Source organism: Amblyraja radiata, chromosome 14 (genome assembly GCF_010909765.2).
Source record: "Amblyraja radiata isolate CabotCenter1 chromosome 14, sAmbRad1.1.pri, whole genome shotgun sequence".
Lineage (NCBI taxonomy): Eukaryota > Metazoa > Chordata > Chondrichthyes > Rajiformes > Rajidae > Amblyraja > Amblyraja radiata.
The window spans coordinates 11,041,980-11,064,744 of NC_045969.1; the positions used below are offsets into that span (position 1 = coordinate 11,041,980).

At 46.9% G+C, this 22,765-nt stretch overlaps 1 protein-coding gene across 1 annotated transcript in view; it reads right to left on the reverse strand.

Annotated features, from left to right (window-relative positions):
- LOC116980877 (Down syndrome cell adhesion molecule homolog) overlaps positions 1 to 21,649 on the reverse strand; it is a 36,796-nt gene extending 15,147 nt beyond the window's left edge. Inside the window, exon 1 of the mRNA XM_033033493.1 lies at positions 21,550 to 21,649. Coding sequence (XP_032889384.1) covers positions 21,550 to 21,649 — 100 coding nt within the window. The remainder of the gene's footprint in view (positions 1 to 21,549) is intronic.
- Positions 21,650 to 22,765: the final 1,116 nt, after the last annotated feature.

Below are 22,765 nucleotides of genomic sequence, written 5' to 3' on the forward strand. Positions count from 1 at the left end.
AACTCACATGAAGTTGACTTATTTTCCCATGTAAAGGAAGGGGAATCAGAAGCTATAATTGACAGAGAAAGTCAACGGCAGGCTTAACTCAATGGGACCTGACATTAAGGATGGAAAAGAGAACAATGGAACAGTGGCATTGTTGGCGCATTACAGCGCCAGAGACCCGGGTTCGATCCTGACTACGGGTGCTTGTCTGTACGGAGTTGGTACGTTCTCCCCGTGACCTGCGTGGGTTTTCTCCGAGATCTTCACTCGCAAGACGTACAGCTTTGTAGGTTAATGTGGCCTGGTATTAATGTAAATCATCCCAAGTGTGTGTGGGATGGTGTTCATGTGCGGGGGTCGCTGGTCGATGCTGAGACGGAGGGGCCGAAGGCCCTGTTTCCGCGCTGTATCTCCGAACTGAACTAAAAAACAAAGATGGGTCTCGAGTATCCAAAGCTTAAATGACCAAAGATTCACAAGGGTCTTGGACAGAGGTACAGTACATCAATAAACCTTCAAGATGACCAGAAGAAACTGTAACAATGAGAGGCCGTTATAACAATGAGAGACATCAGTAGCGATAACCCAGGAACAACCAATGCAAGATGGAGGCCCTGAGTTCAGATGTAGCAACAAAGAACTGCAGATGCTGGTTAATAGACAAAGGGACACTAAGTGCTGGAGTAACTCAGCAGGTCAGGCAACCTCTCTGGAGAGCATGGATAGGAATGTTTTGGGTTGAGACCCTTTTACAGACTCGATAGGTAACATTTCGGGTCAAGATCCTTCTTCAGAGTCTTTTTAGGCCAAGCCCCTTTCATTAGACAAGAGGGTCTCAAGCCGAAACAATGCCTATCCATTTTGGAACATCACAAATCACTCTGTTCAAGACAGTGCGTGGAATGGGTGGCCAAATAGACTTCTGAGCAATTCCATTCCTTTATATTTAAATCTAAAAAAGCCTTGTGAGAAATCAATTGGCTTTCTGGCCATGAAACAGTGCGCTGAAAAGTAATAAGTAGAAATCAATAAAACGTGTGCAGAATAGGCTGACAGTTTGCTTATGCGGTGCAGGAAGGATAATCAAAGTACTGTTAATGACATGTCCCACAGACATGATACAATGATGAATGGCTCTCTCCATCCCCCTCCCCCTACTGAACAACAACATCTCAACTAGGTCTTATGAACCAACGTCCTTTAAAGCTGTGTTCTGGTAGCCTTCACTTTCTTGTACCCCAAGGACAATTAGCGTTTTGCATAGGTCACGCACCACACTTAATCACATAAAATTAGGTCAAGGCAAGGGAAGGGAGACACAAACTAACTGAGCTAGACTGTACCAATTACAATGTACCAGCTTCAATGCAGAAACAAGGAACTACAGATGCCGGCTAACCCTAACCCTACCCTATTACACCCATGGAATCTATTAGGATTTTAGTTTAGTTTAGAGATACAGCGCAGGAATGGGCCGTTTGGCCCACCAAGTCCGCTCCGACCAGCGATCCCCGCACATTAACACTACCATACACACACTAGGGACAATGTACACACACACACAAACAAATTAACCTACGTACCTCTACGTCTTTGGAGTGTGGGAGAAAACTGAAGATCTCGGAGAAAACGCACGTGGTCATGGGGAACGTACAAACTTCGTACGAACAACACCCGTAGTCGGGATCGAACCCGAGTCTTCGGCACTGCAAGTGCTGTAAGGCAGTAACTACCGCTGCACCACCTGCTGCCTGGTGGCACATCGGTAAATTTTATTTTATTTCTTATGCCAGCTCCATTTCATGTCCTACCCCTAATTCTTAAACTGTGGCCCCTAGTTCTGGATTTCCCCAACATTGGGAACATGTTTCCTGCCTCTAGCATGTCCAATCCCTTAATAATCTTATGTTTCAATAAGATCCCCTCTCATCTTTCTAAATTCCAGAGTATACAAGCCCAGCCGCTCCATTCTATCAACATGTGCCAGTCCCGCCATCCCGGGAATTAACCTTGTGAACCTACACTGCACTCCCTCAATAGCAAGAATGTCCCTCCTCAAATTTGGAGACCAAAACTGCACACAATACTCCAGGTGTGGTCTCACCTTAGCACTGTACAACTGCAGAAGGACCTCTTTGCTCCTGTACTCAACTCCTCTTGTTATAAAGGCCAACATGCCGTTAGCTTTCTTCACTGCCTGCTGTACCTGCATGCTTACTTTCAGTGACTAATGCACAAATACACCCAGATCACGTTGTACTTCCCTTTTTCCTAACTTGACACCCTTCAGATAATAATCTGCCTTCCTGTTCTTGCCACCATTTCTAACCTCACATTTATCCACATTAAACTGCATCTGCCAGGCATCTGCCCACTCAACCAACCTGTCCAAGTAACCCTGCATCCTCATAGCATCCTCATAGTATCCTCCTCACAGTTCACACTAACACCCAACTTTTTGTCATCTGCAAATTTGCTAATGTTGCTTTTAATCACTTCATCTAAATCATTAATGTATATTGTAAATAGCTGCGGTCCCAGCACCGAGCCTTGCGGTACCTCACTGGTCACTGCCTACCATTCTGAAGGAGACCCGTTAATCCCTACTCTTTGTTTCCTGTCTGCCAACCAATTTTCTATCCATGTCAGTACCCTGCCCCCAATACCATGTGCTCTAATTTTGCCCAGTCCTAAATGGCCTACCCCTTATTCTTAAACTGTCACCCCTGGTTCTGGACTCCCCCAACATCGGGAAAAATGTTTCCTGTGTCTAGCCTGTCCAATGCCTTAAGAATGTTATATGTTTCTATGATCCCCTTTCATGCTACTAAATTCCAGTGGATATGAGGCCAGTTGATCCAATTTGGATAAATGAAGGAGGTGCATATAAAGCTAAAGAATTTATGTCAAAATGAAGCATGATTGAGAAAGATTTCCTCAGGAGTTAGAAACATAGGAAATAGGTGCAGGAGGAGGCCATTCGGCCCTTTGAGATTCATTGTGATCATGGCTGATTGTCCCCAATCAATAACTCGTGCCTGCCTTCTCCCCATATCCCTTGATTCCACTAGCCCCCAGAGCTCTATCTAACTCTGTCTTAAATCCATCCAGTGATTTGGCCTCCACTGCCCTCTGTGGCAGGGAATTCCACAGTTGTGCAACTTCATCCCCTCTCAATTCCATCCCAGCAGTGTGGCTCCCCAGAGTCAGTCCCCATACAATCACTCCGACTTCTCCTCCGTATTCCCTGCAGAGTTTCCAACTATGAAACAGAAGTGCCCTGAGAGGAAGGGAGAAAAAACATAGACATCTGCCTGTTTGCCTGAGATGTTATCAGATGAGAGGTTTTGGTCACCATGTTAATAGGAAAGATGTTGTCAAGCTGGAAAGGCGGCAGAGAAAATTTAAAGAGGATGTTGCCAGGACTCGAGGGTCTGAGCTGCAGGGAGGTGTTGAGCAGGTGTTGTGGGGAGAGCGGGAGCAGGAGGATAAGGGGTGATCTTACAGCGGTGTACAAAATCATGAGATGGGGTAGGCGCACAGAGTCTCTTGCCCAGAGTAGGGGAATCAAGAACCAGAGGACACAGGTTTAAGGTGAAGGGGGGAAAAATTCAATCGGAACCTGAGGGGTAATTTTTTCCACACTAAGGCTGGTGGGTGTATGGAACGAACTGCCAGAGGAGGTAGTTGAGGCAGGAACTATCGCAGCGTTTAAGAATCATTCAGACAGGTACATGGACAGGACATGTTTAGAGGGATATGGGCCAAACGCAGGCAGGTGGGTTCCAGTGTAGATGAGATATGTTGGTGGGTGTGGGCAAGATGGGCTGAAGGGCCTGTTTCCACGCATGTGATTGGAAAAACATCCCTTAACAAACGATGAAACAATACACGGATAAGAGAGTTTCTCCCTCCCACTGCTCTGCCTTGCCCACACCCACCAACATGTCCCATCTACACTAGTCCCACCTGACTGCATTTGGGCCATTTCCCCATATACCGGTTTGCTCGCAGCCCGTGAGTGAGATTGCCAATTTGTAGTCAATTTGCTCACCGAGCTTCGGGCAGGAGCGAGTGCATTGAGACTATCCATGACTAACAAGGCTTCTTGCCATCAGACCCCGGGTGGATTTCAACTAGATTGCTTGGCCTTTATCAAACCTAATGCGTAGTCCAACTCCACTTCCCAAGGGGAAATTGATAGTGGGCCGAGAGAGGTGTGGAAGGGTCAAGAATAGCCAGTCAGAACGAGGTTGATTTATTAGCCACTGTGTGCCGCCATCACAGAAATAAGCTAAAAGTGTAAAAATGGAGATGATGCTTGTGTAAAGCACTTACGACTCTTATGTGTCATCCGATTAGTGTGCTTGTAGGTTAATGTGGTGATATATGGTGGAATCTGAAGAAGGGTCTCATCCCGAAAAGTCACCCATTCCTTCTCTCCAGAGATGCTGCCTGTCCCGCCGAGTTACTCCAGCATTTTGTGTCTACCTTTGATGTATGGTGGAACTTCTATTATCGCTCATGTTCTCTGTCACCTGTGGCTCAGTGGTTAATGTGCTTGTCTCTGTGTCAGAAGGCCCACCGGCTCCGCGCCGACCAGCGATCCCCGCACACTAACACTATCCGACACACACTAGGGACAATTCACAATCATACCAAGCCCATTGACCTACAAACCTGTACGTCTTTGGAGTGTGGGAAGAAACCGGAGAAAACCCGCGCAGGTCACGTGGAGAATGTACAGACTCCGTAAGACAAGCACCCACAGTCAGGATCGAACTAGGTCTCAGACGCAACTCTACTGCTGCACCACCATGCGGCCCTAACGCTGAGCAAAGATCGGTTTACATAAATAAAGCAATCCCTTCAGTGAAGGCCTGAAAGAGTGCTATGTTTTAGAGATTGCCATCTTTTGGATATAACATTAAACCTAAACCACTCTCTGCTCTTCTGGACGAATGTAAAAGATGCAGAGCATTATTTTGACGATGAGCTGAGGAGTTATTGAAATCAAGTTAGAGTTATAGAACCATACATCATGGAAATAGGCCCATCGGCCCAACTCGCCCACACCGACCAACATGTCCTATCTACAGTAATCCCACCTGCCTGCATTTGGCTCATAACCCCCCCCAAAAAAAAAGCTGATACACTGTTGGCCAGTATGGGCGAGTTGGGCCGAAGGGCCTGTTTCCACACTGCATCACTCTGTGACTACAAAAATACAAAATAAAGCAAATATTCTTAACATTGAATATTAAATCACTATTTCCCCATCATTGAGGATACATTCCACCCTCCACGATGCCCAACGGTCCCAGAAATCCCCCAGGGCGCCCATGGACAGCGCGTAGTCCCTTTCTAGCAACACCCGGGCATGGATGTAACCCCAGAAAAGTGGTAGGAAGCCGGCTTGGGCAGAGCCCTCTTCTGCCTGGAGCCATGTCTCGCCGACGGCCAGCTTGGCCAGGCCGAGGAGCAACCCAACCAGGACATCTTCGGCCCCACCCTCTCCCCTAGCCTCTGCCACCTTGGGTCGTATTCACTAAAGAGAGGGCATGCCTCTTTAAGAACCGTCCTGTCCGGCTGAAGCCACTGCGGGGAAGACCGCCAGGACACCGGCGATATCATCCTCGCTGCAGAATGCTCAGAGATGAGATATGGCCGGTAGTTGTCACAGTGTGACCATTCGTCCAACGCACTCGAACACTCTGCGGCAGGCAAATCTGACACACGCCCTCTTTGAGCAAAACCTATCGCCCTGCGGGACCGAGGGAAGGCCGCAACGCTGGAATCATTCCAAACGGGCATCTTTTAAAATGGAAATTCAAGCGCATCAACTCTCTTTATGACATTGAGAGGATTACGGCAGACAGATGGAAAGTCGTAAAAAAATGTAAAAAACGCACTCTTAGGAGCAGAATGCAAACTTATATCCTGCAAGTTAAAACAACTGTACCAATAATTAAAGCTGCAGGCAAGGGCAAATGATTCAGAAGTTTTGCCTCATCAAATCAAAACCATAATCACTTCTGACCAGGGGGAGGCTTCATTCCGAGCTTTGCTTTCATTGTTTCACACAGTATCATGCCCAAAGGAAATCTTTTATTCCCTGTTATTTTCTTCTTGTTTCCTTGTAAAAGTACCTGCCAAGCATTTATTTTTCCCTCAATGCCACTTACTTCCCCAACAACACAAAAACTATTTGATTCTTAATCCTTGAAAAGGAGATTTTCTTCCCAGTTCCCTCACACTCCTGCAGGATAAATCACTCCGTTTCAGCTTCCCATCTCTTCGCCCATTTCTCCATATATTCTTGTCGAGTCATTCATCTCCTGAAACCTCAGCTCGTGTACAAGTTAAGCTTTTGCCCAGGGCAGCGGTAGAGTTTCTGCCTTACAGCGCCGGGGACCCAGGTTCCATCCTGTCTATGGATGCTGTCTACATGGAGTTTGTACGTTCTCCCCGTGACTTGCGTGGGTTTTTCTCCGGGTGCTCCGGTTTCCTCCCACACCAGGTATGTAGGTAAAATTGTAAATTGTACCTGGTGTGTGTTAGCGTGCGGGGATCGCTGGTCGGCGCTGACTCGGTGGGCTGAAGAGCCTGTTTCCATGCTATAATTCTAAACTAAACTAAACACTCTACACTCCACTCTTAGTAGATGAGGCGATGAACTTGAGTCACAATCCAATCCAATGACCAAGCCTGAATTGGTTAATTTCTAAGTACATGAACATTTGGAAGTGTACAGCAAAATCCTACTCCATGCCCTTTCCCAAAGGTAATAATATAATCAAGAACACGACTCAAATACATGTAATTGATATCAACATCTCAATTAACAACTAGGGCGGCACAGAGGCATAGCGGTCAAGGTACTGCCTTCCAGTGCCAGAGACCCAGGTTTAATCCCGACTACGGGTGCTGTCTGTACGGAGTTTGTACGTTCTCCCCGTGACCTGTGTGGGTTTTCTCCGATTTCCCCTCCGTCACTTTAAACCTATGCCCTCTGGTTCTTGATTCCACTACTCTGGGCAAGGGACTCTGTGCGTCAACCGTTCTATTCCTCTCATAATTTTGTGCGCACACTAACCCTTTTTATCGAAGGAGAACTGGGCTAATTCCCACTTAAATTCATGTAGATCTTTGTAAAATCCTCTGAGCCTGAGGTATATAAACACCGACTACAAACGAGAGACATTGCAAACACACTTGATAATCTCGCACGCCAGACACATAAACACACCCGGGCTTTTTTTGCCCCCCAGGGTGGAAATGCCAGAGCAGAGAGTATAGTTTTAAATCCAGAGGGACAGATTTTAAAGGGGATGTGTGGGGCAACCTTTTTTTTCCCCCCCACCAAAAATGATGAGTACCTGGAACACACTGGTGGAGGCAGATACAACAATGACATTTAAGATAACTATACAATAGATAGGCATATGGATATGGAGGGACATGGATTATTTGCAGTAATCCATATTTTGCTTGGGTAGTTTACACCCCAGCGGTATGAACATTGACTTCTCTAACTTCGGATAGCCCTTGCTTTCTCCCTCTATCCCCTTCCTCTTCACAGTTCTCCCACTAGTCTTACTCTAGCTCCGCCTACATTCTATCTTTGTCCCAACCCAGTCCCCTGACATTAGTCTGAAGAAGGGTCTCGACCCGAAACGTCGCCCATTCCTTCTCTCCAGAGATGCTGCCTCACCTGCTGAGTTACTCCAGCATTTTGTGTCTACCTTGGATTATTTGCAGGTTAGTTGAACTTGGCATCATGTTCAGTACAGACATTGTGGGCCGAAGGGCCTTTCCCTGTGCTGTACTTTAGTTCAGTTTAGAGATACAGCGCGGAAACAGGTCCTCCAGCGATCCCCGCACATTAACACTATCCTACAACCATTGGGGACAATATTTACATTTACCAAGCCAATTAACCTACAAACCTGGGTAGACAAAAATGCTGGAGAAACTCAGCGGGTGCGGCAGCATCCATGGCCCGAAACGTTGCCTATTTCCTTCGCTCCATAGATGCTGCCGCACCCGCTGAGTTTCTCCAGCATTTTTGTCTACCTTTGATTTTCCAGCATCTGCAGTTCCTTCTTGAACAACCTACAAACCTGTACGTCTTTGATGTGTGGGAGGAAACAGAAGATCTCAGAGAAAACCCAAGCAGATCACGGGGAGAATGTACAAACTGTACAGACAGCACAAGTAGTCAGGATCGAACCCGAGTCTCCGGCGCTGCATTCGCTGTAAGGCAGCAACTCTACCGCTGCGCCACTGTGACCACCCTGTTCTATGTACTATGTTCTGGAGCAAAGTAAATGAGCAAGATATATCTTCAACTGAATTTATAGTTTAGTTAATTTAGTTTGGTTTAGTTTATTGTCACGTGTACCAAGATACAGTGGAAAGCCTTTGTTGCATACCAGCCAGTCAGTGGATAGGCGATATGTGATTGTAATCAAACCATCCACAGTGTACAGATACAGGAATGGCCAAATGTTCCCCATGTTGGGGGAGCCCAGAACCAAGGTTACGGTTTAGGAATAAGGGGTAGGCCATTTAGGACTGAGACGAGGAAAAACTTTTTCACCAAGAGAGTTGTGAATCTGTGGAATTCTCAGCCACAGAAGGCAATGGAAACCAATTCACTGGATGTTTTCAAGAGAGAGTTTGATATTGCTCTTAGGGCTAACGGAAATCAAGGGATATGGGGCAAAAGCGGGAAAGGGGTAATGATTCTAGATGATCAGCCATGATCATGTTGAATGGCGGTGCTGGATTGAAGGGCCGAATGGCCTACTCCTGCACCTACTTTCTAATGGGAATAATGTTTAGAGCAAGATAAAGTCCAATAAAGTCCAATCAAAGATAGTCCGAGGGTCTCCAATGAGGTAGATAGCAGCTCAGGACTGCACACTAGTTATTGCTAGGATGGAGCCATTGCCTGATAGCAGAAGGGACGAAACTAAACATACAAGCCCAACTAATCTTCGTACATTGAAACCTTCATAGCAGGAATCAGTCAAGAACACATTCGATGCACCACCTCTATAATTCCACATTCATTTAATGGCTCAACTTTAACTATTCCCAGCGACTATGGTGCGATTCAATATCATGTCACAGATTCAATTGCCCAGAGCTTTGCCTGGTGTTCCATTAACTTAACAGCTATACAACCATCAGGGAAAGGGTATGCAATTTATAATATAAATTATAAGAAAAAGCTGCATTCAAGTTATATGAAGAGTTCCTGAAACACGGAGGGCGGCACAGTGGCGCAGCGGTACCTTACAACGCTTACAGTGGCAGAGACTCAGGTTCGATCCCGACTACGGGTGCTGTCTGTACAGAGTTTGTACGTTCTCACCGTGACCTGCGTGGGTTTTTGCCGAGATCTTTGGTTGCCTCCCACACTCCAAAGACGTACAGTTTGGAGGTTAGTTGGCTTGGTACAAATGTAAATTGTCCCTAGTGTGTGTAGGATAGTGTTAATGTGCGGGGATCGCAGATTCAGTGGGCCGAAGGGCCTGTTTTCGCATTGAAAACTAAACTAAAAAGCTGCATAAAGTTATATGAAGAGTTTCCGAAGCACAGATGTAGCTGCAATTTGGAAAGTTTGAGCATGGTAAGGTCTCTTCAAACAGGCATGAGATAATGACAAGATCACTGTTCTGTTTCCATGATGATGGAGGGGATAAATATTGCCCAGCACCCTGGAGACTGCTCCCCTGCTCTTATTCAAAGCAATGCCATGGGATCATTTTATTGCGCGTGTAAACCAGACGAGACCCAAATTAACAGCTCATTCGAGAGTTGGGAAAGAAATGGCCTCATGTGGAAGCTAGACAACAGCTGGATGTATTTTCCCTGTAGTAATCCAGAGTCACGGGCTTACTTTTGCAGTCAGAAAATATTGACAAGCCTTAAAAAATTCTTCAAACTGTACAAAAAGAGTGACACAGTGGCGCAGATAGATTCCGATGCATATTGACCGAGATAAATAGATTCTGGATCGGTACGGGCGGCACGGTGGCACAGCAGTAGTTGCTGCCTTACAGGGCCAGAGACCCGGGTTCGATCCCAACCACGGGTGCTGTCTGTACGGAGTTTGTACGTTCTCCCCGTGACCACGCATGTTTTCTCCGAGATCTTCGGTTTCCTCCCACACTACAAAGGCGTACAGGTTTGTCGGTTAATTGGCTTGGTATAAATGTCAATTGTCCCTAGTGTGAATCACTGGTCAGTGACGAGTGGTCGGGTAGATGCACAGAGTCTCTTGCCCCGAGTAGGTGAATCGAGGACCGGAGGACATAGGTTTAAGGTGAAGGGGGAAAGATTTAATAGGAATCTGAGGGGTAACCTTTTCACACAAAGGGTGGTGGGTGTATGGAACAAGCTGCCAGAGGAGGTAGTTGAGGCTGGAACTATCCCAACATTTAAGATACAGTTGGAGAAGGTACATGGGATAGAACAGGTTTGGAGAGATATGGACCAAACCCGGGCCGGTGGGACTAGTGTAGCTGGGACATGTTGTCTGGTGTGGGCAAGTTGGGCCGAAGGGCCTGTTTCCACACTGTATCACTCTATGATTCTATGACACTATGACTTGGTGGGCCGAAGGGCCTGTTTCCGTGCTGTATCTCTAAACTAAGCGAAACTAAAAAGCTTCCAGTGGAATATGGTCATCATATAACACAGGAGCCAAATACAATTGAGACGATGAGTAAGATGCATTTGCTTACTACATTATGTAGGCTTGGTGACCATGAATGGAAGGAGGAATTTACCCTTGCTTCACTAAACCACAATGATACTTTAACAGCATTCTGTGATTCTCAAAGTGACAGCTGTTAAACCAGCCGTCGGGAATAAAACATTTTAGCACTTCATAAATTTCTAACAAGTTTTCAAATCACTCCAGTTTTCTTCACAGCCTCAGCAGTCGATCAAATTAAAAAAGCTAATTAAATCTATAATGAGAAAACCAAGAGAGTTTACACCAATCATTACGTCTGATAAATATCAATAGCACTGTTCAGAATCTATAAACAGAATGGACAGACCCGGCCCCTGAGTGGGTTAGCCAATGGTTCTATTCCCCAGCTAACGTGCTCTGATAGAACCACTGGTAACAAAGGTTCGGCAATTTTAAGTTCCATTCCCACGGAGGGATCACATAGTGTTGACAAGGCCAGGTCCCGTCTGGCATTTATATTCCTAACGGCCTACCTCTCATCCTACTCCTACAGATGCGCCGTAGTTGCGGGAAGGCAAGGTGGTGCAGGGGTAGAGTTGCTGCCTAACAGCGCTTTCAGCGGCAGAGACCCTGGTTCGATCCTGGCTACGGGCGCTTATCTGTACGGAGCTTGTATGTTCTCCCCGTGACCTATGTGGGCTTTCTCCGAGAACTTCGGTTTCCTCCCACACTCCAATGACGTGCAGGTTTGTAGTATTAATCGGCTTGGTATATAGTGGAGGATAGCGTTAATGTGCAGCGATCGCTGGTCAGTGCGGACTCGGTGGGCCGAAGGGCCTGTATCTCTGAACTAAACCAAACTGAAAGCATTTTATCAGGATGCACCGAAGCCTGGAGTGGGTACAGCTCCATCCAAGACCACAAGAAATTGCAGAGAGTTGTGGATGTAGCCCAGACCATCGCGCAATTCAATTCAAGTTCAAGTTCAAGTGAGTTTATTGTCATGTGTCCCTGTATAGGACAATGAAATTCTTGCTTTGCTTAAGCACACAGAAAATAGTAGGCATTTACTACAAAACAGATAAATGTGTCCATATACCATGATATAAATATATACACACATGAATAAATAAACTGGTAGTGCAAATAACAGAAAGTGGTTGCTAATAATCAGAGTTTTGTCCAAGCCAGGTTTAATAGCCTGATGGCTGAGGGGAAGTAGCTATTCCTGAACCTGGTTGTTGCAGTCTTCAGGCTCCTGTACCTTCTACCTGAAGGTAGCAGGGAGATGAGTGTGTGGCCAGGATGGTGTGGGTCTTTGATGATACTGCCAGCCTTATTGAGGCAGCGACTGCGATAAATCCCCTCGATGGAAGGAAGGTCAGAGCCGATGATGGACTGGGCAGTGTTTACTACTTTTTGTAGTCTTTTCCTCTCCAGGGCGCTCAAATTGCCGAACCAAGCCACGATGCAACCGGTCAGCATGCTCTCGACTGTGCACCTGTAGAAATTAGAGAGAGTCTTCCTTGACAATCCGACTCTCCGTAATCTTCTCAGGAAGTAGAGGCGCTGATGAGCTTTTTTGATAATTGCGTTAGTGTTCTCGGACCAGGAAAGATCTTCAGAGATGTGCACGCCCAGGAATTTGAAGTTCTTGACCCTTTCAACCATCGACCCGCTGATATAAATGGGGCTGTGGGTCCCCCTCCTACTCCTTCCAAAGTCCACAATCTGTTCCTTGGTTTTGCTGGTGTTGAGGGCCAGGTTATTGCGCTGGCACCATATGGACAGTTGCTCGATCTCTCTTCTGTACTCTGACTCATCCCCATCAGTGATACGCCCCACAATAGTGGTGTCGTCAGCGAACTTGATGATGGAGTTCGCACTGTGGTTCGCTACGCAATCATGGGTATAGAGTGAGTACAGCAGGAGGCTGAGCACGCAGCCTTGAGGTGCTCCCGTGCTGATTGTTATTGAGGCTGACACATTTCCACCAATACGAACAGACTGTGGTCTGTGGACGAGGAAGTCGAGGATCCAGTTGCAGAGGGATGCGCAGAGACCCAGTTCTGCGAATTCAATTCAATTCAACTTTAATGTCATTGCACAAATACTAAGTATGGGTACAACGAAATGCAGTTTTGCGTCAGTCCGTAGTAGTAGTGCATATAGAAATTAAAAAAAAAGAAGATACAGAATAATCAAAAATACAGAATAATTAAACAATGGGGACGGAGGGACCGGAGAAATCTATCGGCGGGACTCCGAGTTCAGCAATGTGATGGTATAATTGTAGAAGCTGTTCCTCATCCTACTGGTACGAGACCTGAGGCTCCTGTACCGCCTCCCTGATGGGAGGAGGGCAAACAGTCCATGGTTGGGGTGGGAGGGGTCTTTAATGATCTTCCCAGCCCGTCTCAGACACCGTTTTCGGTGGAGGGCATCCATGGCAGGGAGCGGGGCGCCGATGATGTGCTGCGCGGTTTTCACCACCCGTTGTAGTGCCTTCCTGTCCACAACAGTGCAGCTGCTGTACCATACCGTGAAGCAGGTGGTCAGGATGCTCTCGATGGTACAGCGGTAGAAGTTGGTCAGTATCTGGGGGGACAGGTGGGCTTTCTTGAGCCTCCTCAGGAAGTAAAGGCGCTGCTGTGCCTTTTTGATCAGCTTGGAGGTGTTGAGGGACCAGGACAAATCCTCCGAGATATCTACCCCAAGGAATTTGTAGCTGGAGACGCGCTCCACCTCAGTCCCGTTTATATGGATGGGGGTATGACTGCCTCCTCTGACCTTCCTGAAGTCGACAATAATTTCCTTCGTCTTCTTGGAGTTGAGGACGAGGTTATTGTTGGCACAGCAGGTTGTCAGGTGCTGGACCTCCTCTCTGTAGGCTGACTCATCGTTGTCACTGATCAGTCCTACCACCGTGGTGTAGTCAGCAAACTTAATGTTGGCGTTGGATCCGTACTTAGGGATGCAGTCGTGGGTGAAGAGGGAGTAGAGGAGAGGGCTGAGCACACAGCCCTGTGGCACGCCGGTGTTCAGTGTTATAGTGGAGGAGGTGAGGTTGTTGACCTTAACAGACTGTGATCTGTTGGTGAGGAAATCCAGTGTCCAGTTGCAGAGGGAGGTGGAGATGCCAAGTCCGCTGAGTTTGGTGATCAAGCTGGCGGGGATGACAGTGTTAAAGGCAGAGCTGAAATCAATGAACAGCAACCTGATGTAGGAGTTGTTGTTGTCCAGGTGGGTCAGGGCAGAGTGTAGAGCTGCCGATATGGCGTCCTCTGTAGACCTGTTGGCCCGGTAGGCAAACTGATGGGGGTCCAGTGTGGGGGGGAGGCTGGCTTTGAGGTGAGCCAAGATCAGCCGCTCAAAGCACTTAGCAATGACAGGGGTGAGTGCCACTGGGCGGAAGTCGTTGAGACTCCCTGTAGCTGATTGTTTGGGCACTGGCACGATGGTTGATGTCTTGAGGCAAGTGGGGACAACACCCTGGGCCAGTGACAGATTGAAAATGTCGGTGAAGACTGGGGATAGTTGTCCAGCACATGCCCTGAGCACACGCCCGGGGATGCCATCGGGGCCGGCAGCTTTGTGCTCATTCACCTTTCTCAGTGCATCTTGTACAGCAGAGGTGGAGAGACTGAGGGGTTGTTCATTCGGGGGTGGAGCAACTTTGATGGCTGGGGTTTTGTTGTCCCGGTCAAAGCGAGCATAGAAATGGTTTAGCTCGTCAGGAAGGGTGGCGTTGTCTGGGGGAGGGGTGTTAACTTTCTGGTAATCGGCAAGGGATTTGATTCCTTGCCACATGCGCCTGGGGTCAGAGTTGTTTTGGAAGTGCTCCTCAATCCGCCGTTTCTGATTGAGTTTGGCATTCCTAATTCCCATTTTCAGATTGGCCCTGGATGAGCTGTATCCCTCAGCTATGCCAGATCTGACAGCGGCATCGCGAGCCTTCAGTAGGAGTCTGACCTCCCTGCTCATCCACGGCTTCTGGTTAGGGAAGGTCTTTATCTCTTTGTGGGTAGTGACATTATCGGTGCAGAATTTTATATAGTCCATAACTGTTGAGGTGTATGAGTTGATGTCCACTTGTGAATTGAAGGTGGACTGGGTAGCAAACAGACTCCAGTCTGTCTGCTGAAACTGCTCCTGTAAAACAGAGACAGCCCCCTCAGGCCAAACCTTCACTGTCCTCATGGTAGGTTTCACACGTCTGATCAAAGGTGTGTATTTGGGGAGCAGGAACAGAGAGAGGTGGTCAGACTGACCAAGGTGGGGGAGGGGGAGGGCTTTGTAGGCTTCAGTAATATTAGTATAAACTAAGTCCAGAATATTGTTTCCTCTGGTTGGGCAGGAAACATGCTGATGGAACCTGGGGAGTACAGTTTTAAGGTCGGAGTGGTTGAAATCACCCGCAAACCAACCTCCCTTCCATTGAGTCCATCTACACTTCATCTGCCAGGGCAAGGCCACCAGAAATAATCAAAAACAAATCGCACCCTGGCCACTCCCTCTTCTCCCCTCTCCCATCAGGCAGGAGGTACAGAAGTTTGAAAACACACACCTCCAGATTCAGGGAGTTTCACCCCACCTGTTATCAGGCAACTGAACCGTCCTCTCACCAGCTAGAGTGCAGTCTTGACCTATCTACTTCATTGGAGACCTTTGATCTTTAATCGGACTTTATCTGTCCATTGTGGTCAGCTTGATTGTAATCACGTGTCGTTTTTTCTTTGGACATCAAGCAACAAAAACATTTCACTGTGACACTGTACACGTGACAGTAATAAACTTAATTAAACTACTATAAACTAGTAACATAGCATGAAGCTTCTCAGCAATGATGGAGCATAAGGGCTCTCGACGATGCTTGCACTCAGGAAGCCTGGATTGTATGAATGAATTTCAATTTCCCGCCATAAGCTAAGTAATTTGAAAGGTTTGAAGGAGGAATCTCAGATTAAGTAAAAACAAGATCAAGCTGATGTACACAGTAGTGATAGATCAATACGCTTGGCCCATAAATGCCTTCTGAACAGACCAGGCAACTTTCTATATGGTGCATTTCTTCACCCAGCTGTTCACATTGAGACTTAACACCACCTTCTTGGGGCAACCAGTGAATGGCAATAATTGGCACCTGTGGTGTCCACATCCTTACATTCAACAAGCAAGTCTATCACAGTGCATTCAGAAAGTATTCAGACCCCCCTTCACTTTTTCCACATTTTGTAACATTACAGCCTTATTCTAAAATGGATTAAATTCTTTTTTTTAAATCATCAATCTACACACAATACACCGTAATAAAAAAGCCAAAGCAGGTGTTTAGAAAATGTTGCAAAGTAATTAAAAAGAAATAACTGAAATATCACCTTTACATAAGTACAGGTTAAAAGAAACGGAGATCGGACAGGGAGAGAGGGATGCGGTGAAAGGAAAAAAAACGCATTACCGTTTACATTTCGAACAATAATGGAAATGCAGAAGAATTAGATTACTCGCTTGTACCTTAATTATTGGTGTCAGGTTGGTGGAAAGGCAGTAATTAAAGTTAGTGCGTTCTGAACAGGGTGATTAGACTTCAAATGATTTGATCCAGCTTCCTGGAGTGAGTTCAGATCACATGAAAAGTGCAAATACTGGATTCCATGCTGTTCAATGCATTTCAGTGGAGAGCCAACCCTTGCCTTACCATTGTATGGAAACTAATGGAAGAGTGAGGCTTTTGTGACTGTGGCATCTGTACTCCCACGAGTCACCAAGAGAAGGGGTTGCAGAAGCCTTGAAGAGGATCTCTGTGCCTTTTATAGCCAAAGACGACGATACGGAGGACTGGAGAGGAGCTAATGGTATCCCGTTGTCTAGGAAGGGAATTAGAAAGAATACAGGGAATTCTAGGCTGGCGAGCCTCGCGTCAGTGGGAGGGAAGCTTTTGGACAGGATTTGGCGGAATGGGATCGACTCACATTTGGACAGGAATGGGTTAATTACAAACACTCAGCATGGCTCTGGTGCAAGGCAGGTTACGTCTTACTAACCAGATTGAATTTTTTTGAGGGGATAGTTTAGAGATACAGCATGGGAACAGACCTTTCGGCCCACCGAGTCCGTGCCGACCAGCGATCACCCCAACACTAGTTCTATGTCAGACACTAGGAACAATTTCTAGAAATCAATTAAACTACAAACCTGTACGTCTTCGGAATGTGGGAGAAATGCAGAGCACCCTTAGAAGACCAACGCGGTCACAGTGAGAACATACAAACTCCGTACAGACAGCAACTGTAGTCAGGATCGAACCTGTGTTTCTGGCGCAGTCAGCCGCCAATTGATGAGGGTAGGGTGGGGATGTTGTCTACATGGAATTTAGTAAGCCATTTTATAAAGTCCCCCATAGTAGGCTGATCCAGAATATTAAAGGATTGACAGTGACTTGGTCAAATGGATCTAAAGTGGATTAATGATAGAAAAGAGAGGGTTGGGGTGGAAGAATATTCAGGCTGGAGGTCTGTGACCAGTCTGTGACCAGTGGAATCCCACAGGGATTTGTGCTGAGATTTGTGTTGCTCGCAATAGATATAAATGACTTGGACGTAAATTTAAAAGGAATCCGAGGGGTACGTTTTCACACAGGGTGGTGGGGGTATGGAACGAGCTGCCGGAGGAGGTAGTTGGGGCAGGTACTATCGTAAAATTTAACAAGCATATAGGCAGGTACATGGATATGATGGGTTTAGAGGGATATGGGACAAACACAGGCAGGTGGGACTAGTGTGGATGGGGCATGTTGGCCGGTGTGGGAAAGTTGGCGGAAGGGCCTATTTCTACACAGTGTCACTCTATAACTCTATGGCCAACTGGAGTTAAAGCACTGGTTAATCATGTTTAAGAAGGAACTGCGGATGCTGGAAAATCGAAGGTAGACAAAAATGCTGGAGAAACTCAGTGGGTGAGGCAGCATCTATGGAGGGAAGGAAATAGGCAACGTTTCGGGTCTGAAGAAGGGTTTCGACCCGAAACGTTGCCTGTTTCCTTCACTCCATAGATGCTGCCTCACCTGCTGAGTTTCTCCAGCATTTTTGTCTACCACTGGTTAAGCATAATCTCTTTGACACGAAACTCGAGCCTGAGGGCATGAAGTAAGTAAGTTTATTGGCCAAGTATTCACATACAAGGAATTTGCCTTGGTGCTCCGCCCACAAGTAACAACATGACATACAGTGACGAATGGCTCAGAAAACACTAAACATTAATAATAATAAAACATTAATGATAAAACACCATTGATCAAGCATGTGAACCAACAAAATACCAGATCAAAGGGAGGCTACAGATTTTTGGCTGTTGAGTAGAGCAACTACTCATGGATAAAATCTGTTTTTATGTCTGGCTGTGGCAGCTTTGACAGCCCGGAGTCGCCTTCCAGAGGGAAGTGATTCAAAGAGTTTGTGGCCAGGGTGAGAGGGGTCAGAGATGATCTTGCCCACTCGCTTCCTGGCCCTTGCAGTGTACAGTTCATCAATGGAGGGAAGGTTGCAGCCAATAACCTTCTCAGCTGATCGGACGATTCGCTGCAGCCTCCAGGTGTCGTGCTTGGTGGCTGAGCCAAACCAGACCATGATGGAGAAGGTGAGAACAGACTCTACGATGTCCGTGTAGAATTGGACCATTATTGCCTGTGGCAGATTGTGCTTCCTCAGCTGCCGTACGAAGTACATCCTCTGTTGTGCCTTTTTGACTGTGGAGTCGATGGTAGCCCCCCAATTAAGGTCCTTGGAGATGATGGTTCCCAGGAACTCCCAGGAAATCTCCACGACCTGACAATGTTTTCCCCTCTACTCTTGGCTCGGTGCCAAACAACTGGCACCGGTCTATATATACATTTTTTTAACCAGTCCCTGCAAACATGTACTGTCCCTTGCCTGCCTGAGGGCAAAAATTCTTGCCATTGCTGTTCCACCGCCATTCCTGCTAGGATCCCTTTCCAGTCTACCTTGGCCAGCTCCCCTCTCATGCCTTCATAGTCCCCTTTGTTCAACTGCATCACTGCCACTTCCGATTTAACGCTCTCCTTCTCAAATTGCAGATTAAAACTAATCATATCATGATCACTACCTCCAAGCGGTTCCTTTACCTCGAGTTCTCTTATCATATCTGGTTCATTGGACAACACTAAATCCAGAAATGCCTTTTCTCTGGTCGACTCCGTTGGGAGAGCAGAGGTTCGACAGTACCGTGATGTTGCTGCACCAGTCCTGGTTGGTATAGAAGCGTATTCCACCGCCTCTTGATTTCCCCGCTGCCTCCACTTCGCGATCCGCTCTGTGAAGTTGGAAGCCAGCCAGTTGCAGCGCGCTGTCCAGGGTCGACTCACACAGCCGGGTCTCGGTGAAACACAGGGCAGCAGCTCGAGGGAAGTCCTTGTTTGTCCGATGCAGGAGTTGCAGTTCGTCCACTTTGTTCTTGAGAGAACGTACGTTTGCCAGGAATATGCTCGGGAGTGGTGTGCGTGATCCTCATCGCCGGAGTCGGGTGAGTGCTCCAGAGCTCTTCCCACGGGCCCTCCTCCATCTCAAGACCTTGAACGCAGCCACAGCCCCGCCGACGAGTATGTCCAAATAATCCAGCGAGTGAGAGAAATCCGGAACGATGTTTGGAGGTACCGTATGTCCGATGTTTATGAGTACCTCTCTCGTGAAGGTAATCTTTGTAGGGTTTTCACAGATGGCACAAACGAACAAACACATACAAAACAGCAAGGAGCAGTACACTGTGGCCGTCATCGTCTGAGCCAGCAGCAGCTACACTGCAAAGGCCTGCTTTTCATCCATGTCCTTTCTTGCTTTATTTTGATGATGATCCAAAAATGTTAAAAATGGAACTTGCGGGAGTGTCGATCGCCCCGACTGCGGATGGTTCGATTGCCTCGACCGCGGGAGAATAAAGAGTGAAGAAGAATAGACTTTTGCCTTCCATCACTGTGAGGAACGTGGGGAATCCACTGTGGTGGATGTTTATGTTAACTTTTATGTAGTTGTGTGTCTTGTTGGTTTTTCTAGTATGGCTGTATGGTAAATAGAGTTTCACTGTACCTTAATTGGTACACGTGACAATAAAACACCTTTGAACCTTTGATATGAATCAGATAAGACACATTCAAATAAGGTATATCGACAATATTATGGAAAGATATTCAGGGGAGCGGGTCTAATTAAGCAGTACTTCATGGATGCTGTAAGGCACATTATTTTACTGGGGTCCCGTTGCGAATCTACTTTTTCCTCAGATTATTTTCAGCACCAGGAGTTATGTCAATACAAATCAGAGGACCTTTTTGATAGACGTATTGAGGAACCTTTATTTAGCCTTCGCAGATTGAAGCCATCAAATATTAATAACGCTCAAGATATTTTATTTGCTAAGACAATAAATGATGAATATGTGAGCAGCTGATGAATATTTCATTGTAAAAGTAAATCTATTTCTGATATTATTGCCGTGATTTTTTTAAAGTCCTAGCTGCTAAGTCCTGGCAGTTTAGCGGCAGGATATTTAGATTGAAACCAAGCATAAAGTCCAGGCCTTATCTAGTTTGGATGGGAAAATATGGCTCATCCGTTTCTACGACTAATGTACCCGCAACAAAGGTTTGCAATTACACACATTTGGCAAAGATACTGACACAGGCCATGAATTTCTCCATATAGCTGGACATAGAACGCTGGAGTAACTCAGCAGGTCAGGCAGCATCTCTGGAGAAAAGGAATAGGTGACGTTTCAGGTCGACACCCTTCCTCAGACTGAGAGTCAGGGGAGAGGGAAACTAGAGGCATGAAAAGGTCCAGAACAAATCGGAGCCAGCACCGATGACCAAGGAAAGGTGGAGCCCACAATGGTCCATTGTTGGCTGCGGAAGACGTGATAACTAAGGGGCGTATGGATGCACTAGCAGGATGACTGGGATGGGGGAGGGGCAGAGAGAGAGAGGGCATGCAGGGGTTACTTGAAATTAGAAAAAAAATCAACGTTCGTACAGCTGGGTTGTAAGCTGCCCAAGTGAAATATGAGGTGCTGTTTCTACAATTTGCACTGGGCCTCACTCTAACAATGGAGGAGGCCCAGGACAGAAAGGTCAGTGTGGGAATAGGTAATAGAGTTTAAATGTTTGGCAAGCGGGAGAGCGCATAGAACAAGGCGGACTGAGAGTAGGTGTTCTGCAAAATGAATTTCTCCATACTGGATATAACACGAGGTCCAACAGTAGGTGCAGATCATAATATCCATCAAACCTCATCTGTTATTAATAAAACCATCCGTGGTCTGATAGTTGACTCCACTTCCATTTTCCTTTCAGATCCCCATTTCCCGCACGTTAAACATCTCTGCCTCTCACTCTTGAATACACTTCGCAACTCAGTCTCCACTAGTCTTTTGAATAGAAAATTCCAATTATTCACAATCCCTATAAATTCGCAAATATATAGAGCAAAAAAATGAAACTAAACCAGACCTTTTGGTCAACTAAATCCACGTTCCAACTAGGTCTACTGCCCATCAACATGGGGCGCTGCATTGAAGGCGCCTCTGCCTACAGTCTGTCCGTTTTTTCCCCTTTTTTTAAAATTTTAGTTTGTCTAAACAGTTTTGTTTTGGGGATTCTTTCGTTTTTCTTGCGAGGATGCGACTATTTCTCCAAGTCGCGTCCTCGCCCCCCCCTCCCCTCCCCCTCTTCGCGGCCTACCACTGGATCGGAGCGGCCTTTCCTACCAGAGACCAGGGAAGGGACCAGAGCTTCGCCAGCGGCGGCGCAGCGCTGGATTCTCCGCTAAGCGGGCGATACCTACCTGGATCGCCGTTTGGAGCTCCGGTGTGCTGGGCCCACTGTTCCAACATCGCGGGGCCGTGGTTCGCAGAGCTCCCAGCACGGGCGGCGGTGACCGACATCACGGAGTCCCTGGGACCCTTTGCCGAGGGCCGCCAGCGTGAATCTCCACCCGGCGCGCCTGGGGACGTCGGGAGTTGCGGACTCCGGTGGGAAGCGGCCATTTTGGAGGTCCAAGCTGTTGAGGTTGGCATCCCGTTCCGACGTCGGAGTGCAAACATCCCGGCGAGCGGGCCTGAGCGGCGGGCCGCCCGTAGCGGTGAATGCGGAGGGCTCCGGAGGCCCCGACCACGGGTGAACATCAGAGGAAGATGACTGACTTTGGTGCCTTCCCTCACAGTGGGAAACTTTTGATTCTGCTGTGTGGGGATCTGCTGTGTGGGGATGTTTCATGTTGAACTCTATCGCGTGTTGTGTTCTTTATTTTATTGTATGGCTGTATGGTGATCACAAATAAATGTATCCTGTTTCTTGTATGTATCCCGTCTACTCACAGAAACTTTAGATTTTAGAGGTACAGGGTAGAAACAGGCCCTTTGGCCCTCCCAGTCTGCGCCAACCTGCGATCACCCTGTACACTAGCACTAACCTACACATCAGGGACAATTTACAATTTTACCGAATCCAATACAAGCCTGGACGTCTTTTGAGTGTGGGTGGAAACCAGGAGCACCTGGAGAAAGCCCACACAGTCACAAGGTAAATGTACAAACTCCCTACAGACAGCACTAATAGTCAGGATCGCACCCAGGTCTCTGGTGCTCTAAGGCAGCAACTCTATCACTGTGCCACCTTACAATTGCTCTGTATCTTCCAGTGCCTTGCCTATATAAGTTACTGTCCAAATGTCTCCTAAATATCATGTTTGTATTGACGCCACCACCTTCTCCGGCAGCCCTTTATATACCAGTCTTTGCGTAAAGAAAATCTTCCCACAAATCCCCTTTAAAATTCCATCCTCTCACTTTAAACCTACATCCTCATGTTTTTAATATGCCTTTCCTGAGAAAAAAAAAATTCTGACATTCTACCTTATATGTGCCTTTTATAATTTAATATATCTTGTGAGAGGAAATTCCTCCTCAACGCAGTTTTATATAATTGTTCTCACAAATTGAAACAATGGCCCTCGACTGAGATTTCCCCCACGTCTCTATGATCAGGCATTTTACTGTGTC